Raw genomic sequence first — 21,023 nt, 5'->3', positions numbered from 1 at the left:
TCAAAGGGCACAAAGTCTCAGTTATAACGATAGTAAGTTCTGAGGATCTAATGTATAACATGGTGACTATAGTTAATAATATGGCATTATATACTTGAAATTTGCTGAAAGTAGATGTTAAGTGTTCTCATCACACAAAAAAGTTAACTATGTGAGGCGATGGATGTGTTCATCTTGATTTTGGTAATTGTTCCATAATATATACATATGTCAGATCATTATGTTGTACACATTAAACATTTATGTTTATATTTGTCAATTATTCCTCATTAAAGTTGGGTGGGGGAAGGAATTGTCATTTCCTACTTACCAGAACTCAATGAGAGAAGAGGGTTGGCTTTCCCTAGTTCTACATTTTCATTTTTTACAAGTCCAGGCCAATACCCATTGTAGTTGTTTTTTAGTATGTTTTTATTGATTTTTAGAGAGAAAGGAAGGGAGAGGGAGAGAAAGAGAAACATTGATGTGAGAAAGAAAAATTGATTGGCTGCCTCCGATGGCATCCCAACCAGGGATGGAAGTGCAACCTGGGTATGTGCCCTGACCAGGAATCGAACTAGTGACCTTTTAGTGCACAGGACAACACTCAGCCAACTGAGTCACACTGGCCAGGGCCCCATTGTTCTTTTTAATCACTCCAAAGTCACTAAACACCAAAGTCACTTTTTACCAGACTTTGCCCAAATGTCATTTTCTCATCATAGCATCTTCCGACAACTCTAATTAAAACTGCAAGCCCTACCCTGGCCAGAGTAACTCTGTGGTTAGAGCATCGACCTGCGCACCACAATGTCTTAGGTTTAATTCTTGGTCAAGGGCATGTACCTGGGTTTCAGGTTTGCTCACCCACCCCAGTTTCGGGCGGCAACCAATTGATGTGTCTTTCTCACATTGGTGTTTCTCTCTCTCTCTCCCTCTCTCTTTCTCTCCCTCCTTCCTTTCCAGTCTTTCTAAAAATCAATGGAAAAAATAGCTTTGGGTGAAGATTACCACCCAGCCCCCTACTCCCAATCTTCCCTACTGCTCCATACTTCCTTTTTCAATAGCACTTGCCACTTTCTAATTATTAAGTTATGTATTTATTCTATCAGTTATCATCTATTTTCTATTATTAGAATTAAGTTCACCAAGTGTAGCGATCTCTGTATTGTTCACTGATACATCTCACATGTTCAGAACAGTGTCTGGCATATAATAGGTGCTCAATGAATGTTGTCTGAATGGAATTGAAGTTTGGAGGGTGGAAATTTGGACTCTAGAATCATGTCTGTTACCAACTGGCAGCAGGATATCTCTAGGGAAAGCAGTTAGCCTTATCTTCCTCAGTGGGCTGTTCCAAGAATCAAATGCATAAAGATGAAAGGATTTTTGAAAAATATAAATACATACAATATAAAAATATTAAAATGACATACAAACCCTCAATGTTATTTTCAAGTACAAATGCATGCAATGCTTCATTTATTCATACAAGCTCCACCTTTTTTGCAAATACCTTAACATTAAAATGCATGGGTAGAAATGAAAAACAAATTGATGATGAATTTTTCCTGTCTTCGTTGCTAGGGTGAATCACTAGATATAATAAGACACCCTGGCTGCAGTTGATGCAGCTGGCAAAGGGCTCTAACGTATTCAAGGAATTATTTAAACTTGGGAAAGTCTAGCTCATAATTACATGATATATTCAATATCATGTTCTCACTTCCCACCCCTACTGTGTTTACTCAAATAATTTTCAGTGAATATTTTATTATCCAAAAGAGAAAAGTATTTTAAAAATGCCTATACCTCAAGCAGCCGTGGCAACAGGCTGTAGCTCAGACTAGGAAATTATATTCCCAGGTGGATGGAAGGAAGCAGTGGTCAGCACAAAACCCATCCTTCACCCCTCTCTGAGCCCTTTCAGCAAGCAGGGCCTTGTGTGGTTTTTCAGGTGTTCAGAGCACAGCTTCAAGAGGTCTTTCAGGTTGCAAGTAGAACACCTTGACATGGATAAGTAAGAAATGTGGGACTCGAAAAACAAAGCCAAACCAAACCACAATGGCTTCCTGGGACAGGAGTTAGTGGTGAACACTAGAGGGAAAAAATATAAGCAGGAGTGAATAAATTATAGGGGAATAAAAGCCTCTTCTGCTTCCGGTGAAACAGGTCTGCTTCTGGTACATAAGTGCTGGAAACAGTGAGGAAGACTGTGAGTAGGATGGTGACTCAAGCCTGAACCAAACTTAAGAGTCTGAGGAACTTGATGAAGTAAGGCTTTTGCTACGTAACACACTTGGAAGGGTTGAGAATTTTTTTTCAAGCTGTAGTAATGTCTGTCAGAGAAAAAGAATTAGTGACAACTTAGACCATTCACTATAAAATTACTTCTGAGGTATGCGATCATTGGCTGAAAAGTGGGTGAAAATTCAAATGCAAACCCTTCAAAATAGATACATAAAAGTAAATATTTCTGCCTTCTTCTTCTCTTAAAGAAAACCAATTAGGACCTTTCATAAACAGAATTGTGTGTTCCCGAAATTCATTATGTCAGAGCCCGAATCCCCAGTACCTCAGAGTGTGACTGTATTTGAAGAAAGGGTTATTTTAGGAGGTGATTACACTGAAATGAGACCTGTAGAGTTGGCCCTAATCTAATCTGACTGGTGTCTTTATAAGAGAAGGAAATTTGAACACACAAGGAAACACTGGGGATGTTCCCACACAGCAGAAAGGCTATATAAAGACACAAGGAGCCCCGCCGGGGGTGGCTCAATGGTTGAGCATCGACCTAGGATCCAAGAGACTGAGGTTCGATTCCCGGTCAGGGCACATGCCTGGGTTGCAGGCTCGATGCCCTGTCAGGGGTGTGCAGGAGGCAGCCCATCAATGACTCTCATCATTGATGTTTCTATGTCTCTAGCTCCCTCTCTCTGAAATCAATAAAGATATATTTAAAAAAAAAAAAAAAAGACACAGGGAGAAGGCAGCCATCTGCAATGCAAGTCAAGGAGAGAGGCATCAAGAGGAACTCAACGTGCTAACACCTTGACCTTGGACTTCCAGCCTCCAGAACTGTGGGAAAATAAATTTCAATGGTTTAAGCTACCCAATTGGTGGAATTTTGTTATGGCATCCCTAGCAAATGAATATAATAGAATTGTCCCCATTTTATCAAATAGATTTGGAACAGATGCCAGAAAAATACAATAATTGCCAACTAAATAAATAATTAGACTTGGCAAGTAAGCATTGACTTAACAGTAATTATGCATTTCTGGACCATCTTTGATGAAGTAATTGGGAGGCTAATGGTATTTAGGAAGCTGACTGCCATGGCATTAGAAAATTTATCCATATTTTAGCATTAAAAATAATAAAGTTGACTCCAAAAATTACCCAAAATATTACTTTCATCATGTGAGCCTCTTCCATTGTTTTCTATAGCTAAATCTTAATTATAATATGTCAAGAATTCAAGCCTCCTTTTGACCTCAAGCCCTGACGTTACAGTTTGGCCTTTCCTAAAGTGTCTTTCTAGGTATCCTTGAGCACTGTGGATCTCTCAACATGGATCTCTAAAAGGGGCCATAGTATAAGGAGATTCCCACATACATATTTGATCTATATGATCCTATAATCCTTGTTCTCCCCTTGATTGTCTCATGAAGATACCCTCTAGAAAATGATGTCTTTTATGTCAGTTCTATACCAACTTAAATGTCATAGGACTGACTTGGAAATGTTAAAATGCCAAATGAGGTCAGGTGTTGGGCCTGAGATTCTGCATGTCTGACAAGCTCCCAGGTAAGGCCAGTGTTGCTGGTCCTGGGGACACACTTTGAACCAGTGAGGCTTGTGCTTTCTGCTATCAACATCCACATACCCTGGGGAGTAAGGCCTGTCCAAGGCCAATGACTACGACCTAGGGATGATTGTGTTCTTATGTACTATCCTTATGTACTGGACCCATAGCAGATATTTCCCCTTAACTGCTTCAAAGCTAACTTGCATTCTTTCTGCCTTTTCATGAAAATAATAGAGCAAGAGATCACTAGGCAGAGAAACAGGAAAAAGAATTCCTAGCCGAGTAAATGGCAGAAGGTAAGGCTCAGAGGTAGTAAGTGTGAGATGTCAGGGTACTACGGAAAGCTGTAAACTACATGAGTTGTTGGTTGTTGTTTTTTTAAAGAAATTAATAGAAAGTTAGACTAAAAAGCTAGATTAAGACCAGGGCAATCCATGAAATTACAACCCAAATTTAACTCTCAATTAATAAGCATTTATATATGATGACTACCCTGTAGCTTTATTTAGTAACTGTCCCTGAACTTTATTAATGCTGTAAATGAGCGTGGACTGTCTTCTTCCATTCTCTTCTTTGCACAGCCTCTTATCTACCTACCTTCTCCTCTAATACCTGTCCCTGTCCTCTTTCATCAGGGCCTTCGTTCCAGACAACTGCCTTAGTTCAAAAGAAACCAATGAGAGAATCCTATTTGAACAACAGTCAAGGGTTCCTCCTGGAAGTAGTTTCAGAACACTGGGACATCCTTTAAATAGTGAGGTTTTAGGAAACATTAAAGATGATAAGAAAATCATTTTGGGACACAGAGTTTTCACCAAATCACTGACAAGGAGAGAAACTGGTGGCAGTTGAGAGTAACAGCAATTCCAGAGATAACTTCAATTAAGAAATAGAACTTCACCTATTTCTTCTGTTATCTGGTTATTCAGGTCAAATGATGTGTGTTACAAATTAAGCAATTCAGGTATGGGGCACTGAGTGTACATAATTGAAACTGGATCATCTACATACATATCTGATTTAAAGATTTAATAGAAGTGGTCTCTCAACTCAGGACAATTTTTCCCCCCAGGGGATCTTTGGCAGCTTCTATACCATTTTGGGCTGCCACAGCTAGGGGTCAAGGTGCACTGACATCTGCATCGTAGAGTCCTGGGATGCCGCTAGACATCCTACAATGCACAGGACAGCCCCCCACAAGAAAGAATCTGAGCCTAAAATGTCAATAGTGAGGAGGGTGAGAAACCCTGTTGTAAAGTAATTCAACTTTCTTCCTGAAATTCTTTGACCTTCATAATCTCTTACCAATGTACAAAATTATATTCAGAGTAAAGGAGATCAGCTCTTTCTGAAATCATGATCACCACCTTGTTGTTCAGAAGGATAAGCAATCCCAAGTACAACTTAAATATACCAACATGACAGCTATGAGTAGATTAATTTTCTGCAAAATTGCAAATTTCTTTGAATGAAACAGAGTTGACTCTGTTGTAAAATGTTAACCTCACTTGACTTCCTCCCTCCTTGTAGGAAAACTTGTAATGAAAAGAGTCATTTAACACCGAGATCCTCTAAGATATGATGAAGACATATTAGCTTCAAGGCTCTCCTTGCAGATTTATCCTTGGACTTTTCAGGGCAAGAAAATCACTTGTACAAATGTCATTAGTGCTTTCTGACCATGAGAAACTACTCAGAATTCCGAGGCAGCCATTTATTGATGGTGTTTGAGTACAAGCTCTTTCTCTAAAACTCTGGTTAAGCAACTGGGACAAAGGCTGAATTGTTTTCATTTTGAGAAAAGCAATTGTTACCCTCAAAATTCCAGGCAAAAATCAAACAAAGAGAATTCAGTGGATATTAGATTTCTTTCCCCCAAAAAACAATCAAGGAAAATAATGGGAAATAATATAACCATTATTTGCAGAAACACAAGGCACTGAAATCTATAAATATACTGAATGCCCATTTGAGAGGTCTCCGGTGGTAGAAGGACCATGGGGAGAAATAACAGAGGTCAGACAGAGTGTACAGAGTCAATGAGAGGGGAACATGGCCTTAAAGCAAAATTCAAGGGCAGGGAAACATCAGGAGTCTAACTTACAAACTAGAGCCATGTCTAACAGGTAGAGCATTTAGCAGAGGCAACCAGATGCCCTGCCTTCCCTGCCTGGCAGACCTTCTTCTTCCTACTTTCTTTGGATATATGCTGTCCACTCTTCCTCCTTCTGCTTGCCTGAGCTTCTGACCCTGCCATGGCAGCCTGAGTCACAGCTCCTGCCCTGTCCCTGACTCTCCAGTGTCCTCTTCAAGAATGTGGCCTGCCCTTAATTCCTGACTGCTGCATTAAATGAGAGTTTGCCTTTGGCCTCAGCTCTGGACTTTACTGGGCTGCAAAGGATTCTCCACAGTGGGCATTGGGGGGTCCACCTGAGTCTCTTCCCCAGGTGGGTGGGAGGCTAAGATGTTAGAGGTCCTCTGAGAGGGACAAACACCCACCTGGTGTCATGCTTACAGAACGGGCACATCAAAGTATGCAAATTTGAATGTAATTGCAAATTTCTTTCTTTTTTTTTTTTTTAAAGCTCTATGTAACAGAGATACTTGAAGGCATCTACTTGAAAAGACTTGACTTTTTGAGATACTTGATTATGGGGATCAGAACAGCCTCTTTAGCTGAGTGTTGCATTGGGATAGGTCAAATCGCTGCTTATTTTTAGTTTGCAAAACTACTGATTCATAGGAGAAACTCTGCTGCCCTGCTGCCATTAACAACCTCTGAGTCTTCAGTCTCCGTGTAGAAACTGTCAGGACATTTTACAGAAAACCTGCAGGACCATTCACTAGGCAGGCAGTCTGAAATGCATTTTTGCCTATATATTATTATGTTTCACTATCAAAGCATCTTGGGTTTTAAAATTAAGTTTCAAACCAACCTTTTAAATTTTTTAAATAAAAAAAAATGAGAAAAATTATGTGGGTGAGAGAAGGTAAAGGGTCCAAGGTCTTAAATCCTTGCATGTACACTTGGTAAATAAATCATTCTGGAAACTTTAGAGATTTGGAAAAGTAAGTTTGTGTTTTCAGTCTTCCCAGAAAGCATTTAAGAAAGTAAATCATGGGCTCCTATTGTTTTTCCATTAAAAAAATAACAACTTATCAGGCTAAGTAAGTAACTAGAGTTTGGTGGCAACTGGCACTATGTGAAAATATTGACTCAATTCCCAGGCACCTTGCATGTGTGAAATTCACACTCTATGGTGGCTCCAGAACATCTAAACAGGAGCAGCTGAGGGCAGCAATCTGGTAGCAAGTGGTAGTGGGAAAATTTCTGGAAGGTGCTTTGTATTTCACAGTTTGTTCTTAGATTTTATATTAAAGGTCAATTAAAACATTGTCCTTTTTTCCTAAAGATGCTCATATTGCATTTTACAAATGATTGAGGAAACATTTGTTCTTCAGATCAAAGCCTGTGCGCATGTCTAATATTCATACCCCTGCACTCACACATAACAGAGGGGGTTGGAGGGGCAGAGAATGCTTTTGGGAGAGCGGAGCTGGGTGTGCTAAAGAATGCAGCACCACCTGCCAGCCCTCGGCCTTGCAGCGTTCACAACAGGCACTAATGAGCACATAGCAAAAGAAGGAAAAGGGAAGCGCTTAGGTCACATAAACCACCTCAGCAGATCATTTAGCTAATATGTAGATTTTTCTCTGTAGCAGGCATTGACCTCTCTTCTCTCTTTGGTTTCCACAGTTTTATTGCCAAGGTGATTAAGAGCTAGTCAAACCTGTCTTTGAGACACTGGATCAGTTATGGGTAAAAGCCACAGGAGTAAAATAAATGGGGATGGGATCCATGTTTGGGTCTCTTTATGGTCTACAACGGCTTAGCCACCAACTGTACCCCAAGCTTCGGTTCTGTGTTCACTTGAGACATAAGGACACCAGACATTTATTTGGGCCTTTCCTTTTCCTAGAATCTGGAATCAGGAAAGGTCCTTAGAATATAGAATGCTGGAGAAAGGACCTAAACGGTGACGTGACAGATGAAAATCTGACGGTCTGAGGTTTACAGTGATCTGTTCATTCTCACAGCCATAGGGGTAGATCATCACACTGCCAAAGAAATCCCAGCCACCAGGTCCAAGGGACCGATGTTGTTTTTGAGGTTAGTGTTGAAAGTACGCATTCACTGAGCCGCAGGCTGGCTACAGGGCTCTGTGAAGTTGAACTTCACCCCTTTCTAAAGCTAATGGAGTGAAGGCAATCTGAAAACTTGTTTTTATTTCAAGAGAGCAATGTCCCAACATACCATCCCTTTTCAAATTATGGCTTTAGGCTGGCTAGGGGGCTTTGTGATACAGAAAGCCCTTATAGCTAACAAAGATTGAACCATGAGCATAGAAGAGATTTTTTTTCCTGGGCAATTAAAAACTCCCTGCTCTTAAACGAACCACATCATTTTTAATGGGACCAATTTTTCATTTTTGCAGTGAAGGGGTCTGACCTTAATAATGTAATGTTATAATACACAGAAAAGTTTGTGAGTTAGCTGGTCTAAAATATACGCATCTTTTAACACTTGCAGAAAACACAAACTACAGGAGAAAACAGACATACACATACAGAGAACAGTCACTCCCCACACAGATGATAAAACAGCAAAACTAATCCTTAGTACAGTAGTCCCCATTTATCAGCATCTTTGCGTTTCACAGTTTCAATTACCCATGGTCAACTGGTTCTAAATATTAAATAGAAAATTCATATGAAATGGAAATAAACATTTCATAAGTTTTTAAATTGTGGACTGTTCTGAGTATCATGATGACATCTCACACTGTCCCATTCTGTTCCCCCACCAACATAATCATTGCTTTTCCAGCATCTCCACACTGTAGATGCTCTGGCCCCGTTAGCCTCTTAGTAGCTAGATTGACTGTTTCTGTGTTGCAGGGCTTGCGTTCAGGTAACCCTTATTTTACAAAAATTATGAAATACAATCAATCCTTAGATGGAACGCAGCATTAAAATCACCCGTATGATCACCGAAGGATTACACCCTCGGCAGCAACACTCTGATGGGTTAAAAAGAAAGAGACCACTATTCCGATTACAATGTTCTTCCAAAAGGTTTTGGCAAAACCAACTTCAACTATCCCATTGTAGTTTCTCACATCATTTCATCCTGTAGGTGTTTTATCATCTCACATTATCACAAGAAAAAGGGTGGGTACAGTACATTAAGATACTTTGAGAGAGAAACCACTTTCACATAACTTTTATTATAATATATTGTTATAACTGTTCTGTTTTATTATTAGGTCTGGTTGTTAATCTCTTATTGTTCCTAATTTATAAATTTAACTTTATCAGAGATATGTATAGACAGGAAAAAAAATAGTATATATAGAGTTTGGCACTATCCGCGGTTTCAGACATCCACCGGGGGTCTTGGAACTAATCACCTGCAGATATGGGGGGACTATTGTACAACAAAAGACCAAATACTGCAGCAGTCACACTGATTGTAACCCTCTAATGTCTGATCTGGCAACACCACAGTTACAGCCCAGACCCCAACTTCCTGGGGATCTTTTTAATATATAACCCTACTCTTTCTCAACTTTGCAGCGTAGACTAAAAAAGTTAATATAGTACTTATGGTTTTACTGTGGTAAGGGTAAACTGGTAATAAATGTATAAAGCAAAAATATTTAACTGTGTACGTGTAGGTGTGCATCTGTGTGTGTACACATACAGAGAGGAGAGAGAGGAGGTGGGGCAGGAAGAAGGAGCACGTATGAGACAACACAGAGGATGCAGACCCCAAGGCCTCTAAATTCTGGCTCTGTCACTCACCTATGACCTGCTGGCTTTGGTCAGGCTACTTTTTTTTCTTTTTCTTTTTAATCCTCACTGAAGGAACAAGGATATTTTTTCCATTGATATTTATAAGGAGAGTGGAAGGGAGGGGGGAAGGAGAGAGAGAGGAGAGAGAAACATCGATGTGAGAAAGACACATTGATTGGTTGGCTCCCCCGCCCCGGGATCGAACCTGCAACCCAGGCACGTGCCCTTGACTGGGAATCGAACCTGAGACTCTTAGGTGAGTGGGCCAATGCTCTAACCACTGAGCCATGCTGGCCAGGGCAGGTCAGGCTACTTTTAGTCTCCTTGAGACTCAGTTTCCTATTCTGCAAAACTATGATACTGATGATTAAAGCACTGACTTGTTAAGAGGATTCAATTAGATAATATGTAAAAATTACTACAATATCTAGCATACAAAACGATATCAGTGTTGATATTTTGCCCCTTCACCTTAGGTATGAGTAAGATAGGTAATTGTCCTTTTTTCTGGATATTTCTTTATAAGTGTACTTAATTCACCTGTTGGTTGAATTTGGGAGGATAGGTCATGTGGAATGAATTTTTTGGTTTTTTTGAAATATATTTTTATTGATTTCAGAGAGAGGAAGGCAGAGGGAGAGAGAGAGCTAGAAACATCAATGATGAGAGAGTCATTGATCGGCTGCCTCCTGCACGCCCCCAACTGGGGATGGAGCCTGCAACCCGGGCAAGTGCCCTGACGGGGAATCGAACCCCGATCTCCTGGATCCTAGGTTGATGCTCAACCGCTGAGCCATGCCCTGCCGGGCTGGGATACGTTTTTATCCAGATGCCAGCAAACCAAATTTTCATGGATATTAACAGTCTGTCCTTACATCTAAAAAACAATTGACTTTATAATATGGCCCTGCACTTTGCATTTTGACTATGTTGTACAGATTGAAATGTAACCTGGAAGTCATTTTGTGCACAGTTAACCCAAGACTTTTAGTAGACCTATGACATGAAACATTTAATAGCTTTAGAATCCACTATTTGCAAGTAACCTTGAAAGGTCATGGCATTTAGCTAAGAACCACGCAGGTTGTGCCGATGAAGATTCATGAAACTACCAAGTGAGCTTAGCTTATGCCCAATACCAGTACCAAACAGCAGCCCAAATGGTCTACTCCATTAGGTTGTACAGGAATCCTTAGGGTCTGCATTCTCTATGCTGTCTGATACTATAGCGGTGCACAGTACTTCTAGAGGTGTGTGCAGTAAAGTGTGGCTCTTCTCTGAAATGTGATTTGATTGATATGGAACTTAACCCCTGTCAATAGCAGCAACAGAAGCAGCTAACGTTTTCAAGCAATTACTTTGGGGCCAGGCCCTATACTAAACACTTACATAAAGGATTGGTTGCTGGTCTATATGTACATCTTAGACAAGAGCTTGGGGGCAGTGTGCACAGTGTTTAACAGCATGGTCCCTGGAGTCTGGGATGCTGGGGCTTGTGCATGAATTCTGCCTCTTTCTCTCTGTGTGGCACTGGACAAGTTATTATTCAACTTCATGAAACCTCAGTTTTCTCATTTGTAAAACAGAGTTAAAAATAGTAAATACTTCATTAGGTTGTCAAAAGCATTAAATAACGTAATAAAGAGCTTATAAAGAACTATCTAAATAATTGTTAAGGGCCTAAACAGAACCCTTGAACTTTTTTTGTAATACTTTATTGTATGCTATAGGAAAATTTATAATATGCAGTAGAATTAGAAATTAGTGGTATTGGTATATATACTTCTAAAAGTACAGAAAAAATTACCATAAATTTCATATGCATTTGAGCCAGAATAAAATAGCTCTTCATAAAATATTATGATTTAAAGATTTGTTATGGCTCAATTATTTGAGAAATTCCAATAATTCAGTTCTGGTTCAAATGTATTAACTGGATTGGGGAGGGCAGTATTGGAAAAAAGAGATGAGACTGTTCAGTGTGCACTTTAAAATAAACCATGGAGATTTAGTTCCATTCATGTAGTTTTTTGATATAGTTTTTCTTGATTTTCTTTTTGGTTCATGGTTTTCAGGATCATGGTCAACAAATAGCAGCAACCAGAGGCAATCAAGAAACAGTCTGAGAGTGGAGGCTACGTTTTGTGGGTGTGTGTTTTAATTGATGAGAGAGAGGGAGATCAATTTTTTGCTCTACCTACCCATGTATTCATTGGTTGATTCTTATATGTGCCCTGACTGGGGATTGAACTCACAACCCTGGCACATGGGGAAGATGCTCCAACCAACTAGACAGGCAGCCAGGGTGAGGCCATGTTTTTTAAGAGTTCCAAGTGATGTCATGACCGCAGCATCTGCAAACTTAGAGTCATCCCAGGCTCCTCTCTGTCTCGTATCCTAACATCCACTGTATTGGCTCAATGTTGCAAATATAGCCCAAATCCAACCACTTCTTCCCACCTCCCTGCCCGTATTCTAGTCACAGTACTAATTCCTCGCTGGACTTTGGGACAACCTTTAATCTATTCTACCTTCTACGTGTGTCAGTCTGCATACATTTGCCATATAGCAGCAGAGTGGTTCTTTCGAAATGCAAGTTGAATCATGCCACACCCTTGTTCAAAGCCTTCGATGGATTCAAATATCTGAGTAAAATACAAAATATTTACACCCAGCCCTCAATCCCATCTCTGAAATGTTCCCTCTCTCTCTCAGCTGCAGCCACACTGGTCTCTTTGTTCTTTATCAAACATGCCAAGCACACTCTGCCTTGAGGGTCTCTGCCTTCTCTGGTCCCACTGTCTGGAATGTTCTTCCACTCCCTTCAGGTCCCTGCTTAACAGTCATCTTAGGAGACAGGTCTTTTCTGACCACACATTCCCCTCGTCTTTCATCCTTCCCTCTCCCCACTCTGCTTTATTTTGCTCTGCACATATTGTTCCACCTTACACGTCGCACATTTGTCTCACTCTTTCTCAGTCTTCCCCAACAGAATGCACGCCCCAGGAGAGCAGGAAGCTGATCGGATATTGTCATGGTTGCATTGCCAGCAACTGTCAGCACACGGCAGCCCCTCGGTAAATATTTGCCGCTGAATGAATCTTCTGTGCAAGTGGAGGGGTGGATTGAGAAAAGCAATTTATCCAAGGCTGAAACCAAGGCAGGCTGTGCTTTCTTGATGATCACATTAGCGAGTCTGAGTTTCAGGGTTTGCCCCATACCTTCAAGCCTAACAGGCACAGCTTCTTCCCTGGCAGGGGGTGCTGCTATCAGGAGTAACTAAGTCAAGGGGATGAAACAGAGAATCGAGAGCCCCTTGTCTGACTCATCACTGTTATGGCCTCAACTATGTGCTTTACTTTGTCAGATAGAAGCTGCTCCCCCTCTCGGACCCTCTGTATCCAAGAAGGACGGCTGCCTGCTGGTGAGACCTCAGAGTTAGGGGCACGGCCTCGGGAGCATCCTGACCAAGTTCTTTCAACTTCTCAGGAATCTCCTCACACCAAGGCCTTTCTACTCAGTGGAAATGGGATTTCTCCACGTTAGTTTTTTCAGATTTGAAATCCCACCCTGATAGTAAATCATAAATAAGCACAATGCCTATTTCCTGACCTCGGAGGCACATGTATATTTCAGGAGTCCAAAAGCTGGCAATTTCCCTGGCTGCATTTATTATTGTACTCACTCTCTAGGCAACATCTTTTTCCTGAACACCTGCTATATGCTAGACACTCGGCTATGTATCAGGGTGTGGTTAGGGATCAGTTAGGCACGGGCCTCTCCTAAAGGAAGTGCAGGAGAGAGGATATCGTCGTAGAGCTGGATGTGTGCATATTGGAAGTAAACAGGGTTCCATGAGAGTGAAAAACACAGGGAAGTGACCCCACGTGGGGACGGGATATTCAAGTTGAAAGCTGCACAATTATCAGAAATTACAGGAAGCCGTGGTGGGGGGAGTCTATCGGGAAAGGGACAACATAAGCACAGGGCTAGGGACGAGGGGCATAGTACATTCAATGAAAGATGGCCTGCGTGGCTGATGCCTTGAGGAAGAGGGAGACGACAGGTAGGTGAGCCTGGAGGTTGATGAGGGCATCAGATCATGGAGCCTTGCAGGCTTCTTTAAAATGTGGGTCCTTGCCAGCTGGTGTGGCTTAGTGGTGGAGCATCGACCTATGACCTAGGAGATCGCCATTCAATTCCCGGTCAGGGCACATGCCCGGGTTGCGGGCTCGATCCCCAGCAGGGGGCCTGCAGGAGACAGCTGATCGATGACTCTCTCTCTCATCATTGATGTTTCCACTTCTCTCTCCTTCTCCCTTCCTCTCTCTGAAATAAAAAATTAAAAAATTAAAAATTGAAAAATAAATTGTGGGTCCTTGACCTGAGCACAATAGGAAGTCTCTAAATGGTTTGGGCAGGGAAATTGCATGATCTGATTTGCATTTTCAGGAGTTCACTCCGGCTGTTCTGTGCACAGGGACTGAAGGCGGACCAGGTGAATGAGAGGCCTGTTGGGAGGACACTGCTGTCCCCAGATGAGAGTATGTAGCTGGCTCTAGCGTGGGCTGGTGGAGATGAGAGAGAAGAGAGAAGAGCAGGCGGGCTGACTGAGCAGCAAGGCAGTGGAACGAACAGAACGAGTCTGGAGCCTCTGAAAGTAGCTGTATTGATTTTGCATCTCATTTTCAAGAGTAGCTTTTATTTTCTTTGCTGCAATGCCTATTTTGTCCCCAACTTACATCCACTCCACCCCACCCAGACCACATTACTTGGGTACTGAGTTGCCATAACTTGCATTCCATTTCTCCGAAAGGCTTGGAAATGAGGTACAACAGGTGTCTTCTCATCAGCTCAGCGAACCATCTGAGTGGGTCCTGCCCCACAGCCCTGAGCTAACCCTCGGAGGGGATGAGTTAGCTGAATTTTGGAGATGAGAAAAGTTTACTAAATTTTTAAAAATTCAGTTTACTCGTGATGCTTCCTAGCCAACATTCCATATTACAAAGCACCACAATTAACCTGTTAAATTCTCTTAATCAACAAATCCTGATGCAAATTAACCTACTCTTTATTAAATGTTACAAACACTGCAGGTGCAAGGAGGGGGCCCTCAACATTTCACTTGTGCAGGCAATTAAGAAAAGCCCAATTATTTTTTCCCCACTCATATTTTATTAATATTTTATTTGCTCTAAAACCATCCCTGTTGAGGACTTCCAGGAGACCACAGCATTGTGTAAGCAGGCGATAGAGTAGCCAGTAACACCTTCCTGCTGAGAACTAGAAATGCAAAATAATTTGCTTAAAAGCATGGGACAAAGGCCACAGAAGTCAAAAATTAGATCAAAAAGAGATGCTCATTGGGAGGGGCCCAACTTTCTGCCTTTCATTTTTCCTCCCAGGGATTTGCTCACTCCTAGTGCTGAAAGAGAAACTGGGATGCCAGACGGAAGGCAGCTGCAGAGACAGGATAATGCTTCAGAGTTCTCAGCAATCTCATAAGGCCAGGGAGGCAGAAGCTGGCATCCAGGATGGCCAAGGTCCCATAGAGAAGGCAGATTCCAAGACTGGCACTCCATCACCAGGTTTCTCCCAAGATCTTTGTCTATTCAGTTACATATTACCAACAGTCAGTCAAAAAGCAAATTGAAAGTATAAAAAAGCAAAGTTTACAGCCATCTCACAGTGTTGGGCAAACAAAAACCAAAGTAAAGCTTCCACAAGTGAGGTGGGATACTAAATGACACAGCTGGTCCTGTGTGGGAACCCCTGGAAGACTATTCCGTAGGCCTTGGGTTAAAAAAAAAAGGCAGACTCTAGTTAAGATTATACAATCCAGCCTCCAGTCACTTCAGTCCTCAATGGACTGAGATGGTCTGCCTCTCTGTTGCCCTTCCGAGGACAGGATGGGTTCTCTCTGGAGGAAGAAAACATTGTCCAGACTGCTATGGTCTGAACGTTTGTGTCTCCCCCAAAATTCATATGCTGAAATCCTAATGCCTGGTGTGATGATATGAGGAAGTGAGGCCTTGGGTAGTTCTTAGGTCATGAAAGTAGAACCCTTATAAACGGGATTAATGTTCTCATAAAAGGTCACAACAGAAACCCCTCCTCCTTCCACTCTGTGAAGACACAGCAAGAAGGCGTTGCTATGAACCTGGGAGAGGGCCCTCCCCATTCTGGAGCCTTGATCTGGACTCCCCAGCCTCCAGAACCGTGAGAAATAAATTTATGTTGTGTAGAAACCATCCAGTCTGGGGAATTTTGCTATAGCATCCCAAATAGACTAAGACACACACCCTCTATATTTTTCCATACCAATGTTTGCCATTCAATCAAATATTCCTTGGCATATAAAAATTGGTTAAGATAAAAATCAAATAATAAAAACAGGCACCATAATAAAGTCTGTCTCTATTTTGAAAGCCTCATAGAGCTCCCTAATAGCTTACTGAAACATTTCAGTTTCAATTACATAAAACCTGGGGCATTCCGGTCATCAGGCCAACATCATGGGCGATCTGTAGTGATCAGCCTTGCTCCATTTTTAATGTTTGCTGACAGCTTTTAAGCCCAAATCTCCCCCCTCTTTTGTCTTGCCCCACAACTGAGAGAGCTGATTAAAGCAGCCCCCTTTTTTGGGCGCCAACAGAAAATTCACACCATACAAATCCTAGCCCCCTGCATGGACATCTTGACCCCAGCCCCATCCTCTAATATGACAAAAACTCAAATCACTTGTTCTTGTCTTTGCTGATGCCACTGTGGACTGGATTGGGTCCTGCTCTGCTCTCCCCAGAAAGTTATTCTATATGAGTAATAAACCTGTTCGTATCCTCTTGGTGACTCTTACTGCATCATCAGTCTCAAAACTCAAGCCAATTAGGGGGAGATTACCTCTGTGGGGTAAACGCAAAACAGAAACAAAATTGACCCAAATACTGGAGTCTTTGACTTGGATTTTTAAAATAACTATAATTAATATATTTTTAAAGGCGATGAAATGAAAACGATTCTTACTGGAGAACTGAAATCAATTTTTAAAAATTTGACTAGAAATTCTTTTAAAAAATGAATTCGATACATCAGTTTCAAGTAAACTGTACACAGATGGAGACAGGATGAGTGGGCCAAAAATTAGGGCAGTAGAAAATAACCAGACATAGCGTAGCTAAGGCAGAAATTTATAGCCTTAAATGCATATATTACTAAAATTTTAAAAAGGCTAAAAACCAATGATGTGATTACTCATTTCAAAAAGTTAGAAAAAGAACAGTAAGTTATGCCAGAAGAAAGCCGAAAAAAGAAATATAAAGATAAGAGCATAACTAAAATAGACAACAAAGAAAGTCTACAGCCCTGGCCACTGTGGCTCAGTTCATTGGGTGTTGTTCTGGGCACTGAAATGTTGCCAGTTTGATTCTGGGTCAGGGCACGTGCCCGGGTTGCGGGCTCGATCCCCAGCAAGGGACGTGCAGGAGGCAGCCGATCAATGACCCTCTCTCATCATTGATGTTTCCATCTTTCCCTCTCATTCCAAAATCAATAAAAATATATATATTTTTTTTTTAAAGGGAAAAAAAGAAAGTCTACAAAACTGAAAGCTCTGTTTCAGGAAGGATTATTAAATTGATAAATCTCTTCCTAAACTAATCAAGAAAAAAAAAAGAAGATACCAATTAGCAATACGAGAAATGGGGGAGTGGGGTGACAATAATGCAGATTCTTGCACATTAAAAAAAAAAGAGAAGAGATGCACAATCTTATGTCAAAAAATTAGAAAAGTAAATGAAAATAACAAATTCCTAGAATACAGCCTACTAAAACTGACTTCCCCCAAAACAGAAAATTTAGTCATAAAGTTCAGTAAAAATAAAATTGAATCTGCAATTTTTAAACCTTACCTCAGATATTATATACCCAGGCTCAGATTGCTGTATCAGTGAATTCCTCCAAATATTTACAAAACAATGCCAGTCTTACATATTCATTCACTTCCAAACAATTAAGAGAAGGAATCATTTCTTACTCATTTTTTAAGGAAAGCATAATTTTGACACCAACACCTCCAAAGGACTATAAAAAAGACGAAAATCATACAGTCCACTCAAAATGTGCGGATAATGCACTTGGTAAAATTCTACACTTATTTGTGATTTAAAAAATAAACCTTTAGCCAAAGACTCATAGATGAGAGCTAAAATAATCTAATTAAAGTATCTGTAAGAAATCTAGAACAAACAATATGGGTAATTGTAAAATATATAAATCTTCTCACTGAGATCCATAAGTTACAAAAATATCTATTACTATAATATTGTGCTGAAGGCCTGGGTAGTGCCATAATGTGGGGGGAAATCAAGGGTTGCAAAAGAAGAAATACAAGTGTTATAATTCACAGACAACATGATTGTGCGAGAAAAATTCCAGAAGGGTATAGTCAAACTTTTGGAATTTGTGAGTTTACCAAGGTCAATGGACATAAAATCAATCTATCGACCAAGTTTTTCACATTATAGTCACAGATACATAGGTCCAGAAAGATGCCCAACTCCATGGAGGCACTTTCAAAATTAGAAAAAGGGTGGCTCTCAGCCCAGTGCTCCAAGTTCTTCTAAGGTACGCATCAGCAACGAGGCACTTGTTTGGAGGACGTAAGCTACAGAAATTATTTTGTTTCCAGAGCCCCTATAATCAAACTGAAGCCTGTCCACACCCTAGCCCCTATGTCTACCTGGACGTCAAGGCATTTTCAAATGCAGCTGGCTTCAGTGACCCAGCCCGCCCCAGGGGCCATGAAGGGCATAACTGAAGGAGGCAGAGCAGCAGTGTTCTGGGTGTGGGGCTCTGATGGGCCCGAGCTTGCTTTCTGTTTCAGCCACAAATTGAGGATCAAGGATCACTCGAAGTGGTTGGATTTCCCTACAGAGGAGCCTGCGAATGGGACGGGGCAAAGGGGTGAATGTGTTCAGGGTCTATCACAGAAGACGAGGGAGAGTCGTCAAGAGGGCTACTTGGCCCTGGCTTCGCATTTGTACAGGATGTCGAGTCTGAACTCGAAGTTTATCTGTAAATGAGGCGACATACAGAATTACAGAGAGGCAGTGACAGGATTGAGAGGAGATACTTATATAATTTCTGCAAATGTCTCATAAATACTGTAAATATATAAACGGGATACTATATCTGCATGTTACTACTATTTTATTACATGGGACTGCTGAAAATTTTTGTGGCGTGCATCAGCATTATTTCTTTCTCTCCTGTTTCTCCCCATTCCCACCTGTGCTCCTTCACCTTCTCTTTGTCAAGACATACAAGTGCCCGGGGCTTCCAAGGACAACCCTGGGAAGACTCTGGATTCCTCAATGGCCAAGTGAACTCTCAGGAAATGTGGGTGGAATGTGCTGGGTAATGAGGGCTTCCTTTGTAGGTGGGGACAGAGCCAGAAAGGCTGCCTTGATATTATAATCATGAGCCTATGTTTAGCTCTAGGCTGGTGTCCCATAAAGATACTAGGGTAGGAAGTTCAGGGTTGCCATTACTTTAGACTAGGTTTTTGCACACTCAACTTGATGACTACTGTCATGGGTGAGGGCACAGCCAGTGTCCTAGAGGACCCAGGGCTCCCTCAGGGCCCGGCGCAGAATATCCTGCTGCTTGTGTGTCTTCAGCCTGAGGCAACAGCAGAGCTGGAGGAACCAGACTAAGCAGGTACACAGGGCACAGTGAAATTGTAGCACAGCCTATCACTCGCTCCCAGAAAAATGGAGAGGATTTCACATTTCATGAACTTATTCAAAATTTAATTTTGCCAACCTAAGGGGGAATTTTTTTTTTTTTTTAATTTTTTTTTTTTTTACTTTTAGCTCACATTTAAGTTATCTGTCATTTTGAGTAATTTTATTTTGAATTAAAGTGGGGATATACCAGGGTTTATTGTTGTGGTGGTGGTGGTAGTGGGTGGTATGTGCTCAGAGCCTGTGAACCTTTGGACCCCACGCCCCCCCTCCCCCCCGACAACCATTTCTTACATTCGTAGGACCCTGGCCCTCCTGCAATCTTTTTCTCTAGCACACACGTTGCCTGTATAACATCTGTCATTTTCTATGTCACTGCGCATCACTACATCCAACCTTTGCCAAGCTGTTGGGTTTCAGCTCCTAGACTTAGGCAGCATGGTTGTCATTTCATTTTTATTTTGTTTTCCTTGGGAAAAAACTCTTTTTTCAATATTACATGGTACAATTTCACCTTTATAAAACAACTTCCACAGATTTCTCTAACACATATTATGTATTTCTGACCCCGAACTTAATACTCCTACTACTGCCCCAGGAGCCTTCAGCAAGAGCCTGAACATCTCTGTGGGAGGGGAGATTCTTCTCACGAGTGCACGAGGCGGGCAGCCCATCTAGGTTATGAGGGCGGGTGGAAGGGAGTGAGGCGGAAGAAAAGGGAATAGTTTAATCTCCAATAGGCAGTTTCTACCCCTCAAATCCAGGCCTTTGGAGTGTTCCTTCTACTTCTGTTTCAGCCTCTGTCTATTGTCCAGTAGTATTAACAGACATGTTCCAGATCATACTTAGTGTGTGGGATACAGAGAAGAGAGATTGCTGATAACCTGCTCCCTTTGAAAGAGGTGGAGTCATCAGAAGGTAAAGAAAAGGAAGGTTCCCAGACTTTATTTCTCCAGGAAAACCACAGAAGGGCTGCCTATTGAAATCCCAAGAGCCACATGGAGAGATTAACCTGTGGATAAATTCCAGTCTTCGGGCTTCTCTTGACTTACCTCCACCAGCTTGTTGGCATGTTCGCGGAAGACCTGGGCATATTCCTTCACTTCCTTTTCATTCCCACTCTTTGCAGCCTCAATGAGAACAAGCAAAGGGACATTGGTTTCCAAGAAAGAATCCGATATGTGATCCATCACAGCTTTCCGAAGCTAGAGTAAACACAAAAACAAACACATACACGATTAGGGAAAGAATCGTCTATTTATGAGTCTATCACTCATTTGACGGAACAGATTAAACTACTAACCAGTAATACAAAGTTTTTCTAGACTAGGCCCAGCTTCCATTATCCATTAAAATAATGTGTCAATTCTGCTTTTTTTTTTTTTAATTTATTTTTTTTAATTATAGTTGACACACAACATTAAATTAGTTTCAGGCGTCCGATGCAGTGATTAGACATTTATATACCTTATGAAGTGATGACCACAGCAAGTCTAGTGCCATCATAGTTATTATGATGGTATTGGCTATATTCCCTGTGCTGCACACTGCATCCCTGTAACTGATTTTATAACAGGCAGTTTATGCTTCTTAAGCCCCTTCACCTTGTTCACCCATCCTCTCACCACCAACTT

The 21,023-nt window shown here is 41.3% G+C and overlaps 1 protein-coding gene across 1 annotated transcript in view; it reads right to left on the bottom strand.

The window, feature by feature from the left end:
• Positions 1–21,023, bottom strand: part of CTNNA2 (catenin alpha 2) — a 976,906-nt gene that overhangs the window by 190,205 nt on the left and 765,678 nt on the right. The window contains exon 9 of the mRNA XM_087823861.1: positions 20,442–20,594. Coding sequence (XP_087679987.1) covers positions 20,442–20,594 — 153 coding nt within the window. The remainder of the gene's footprint in view (positions 1–20,441; positions 20,595–21,023) is intronic.

This window comes from Miniopterus natalensis, chromosome 13 (genome assembly GCF_054644295.1).
Source record: "Miniopterus natalensis isolate mMinNat1 chromosome 13, mMinNat1.hap1, whole genome shotgun sequence".
NCBI classification, from domain to species: Eukaryota; Metazoa; Chordata; class Mammalia; order Chiroptera; family Miniopteridae; genus Miniopterus; species Miniopterus natalensis.
The sequence above is the reverse complement of the archived record's forward strand: the minus strand, read 5'-3'. Positions and strand labels throughout refer to the sequence as shown.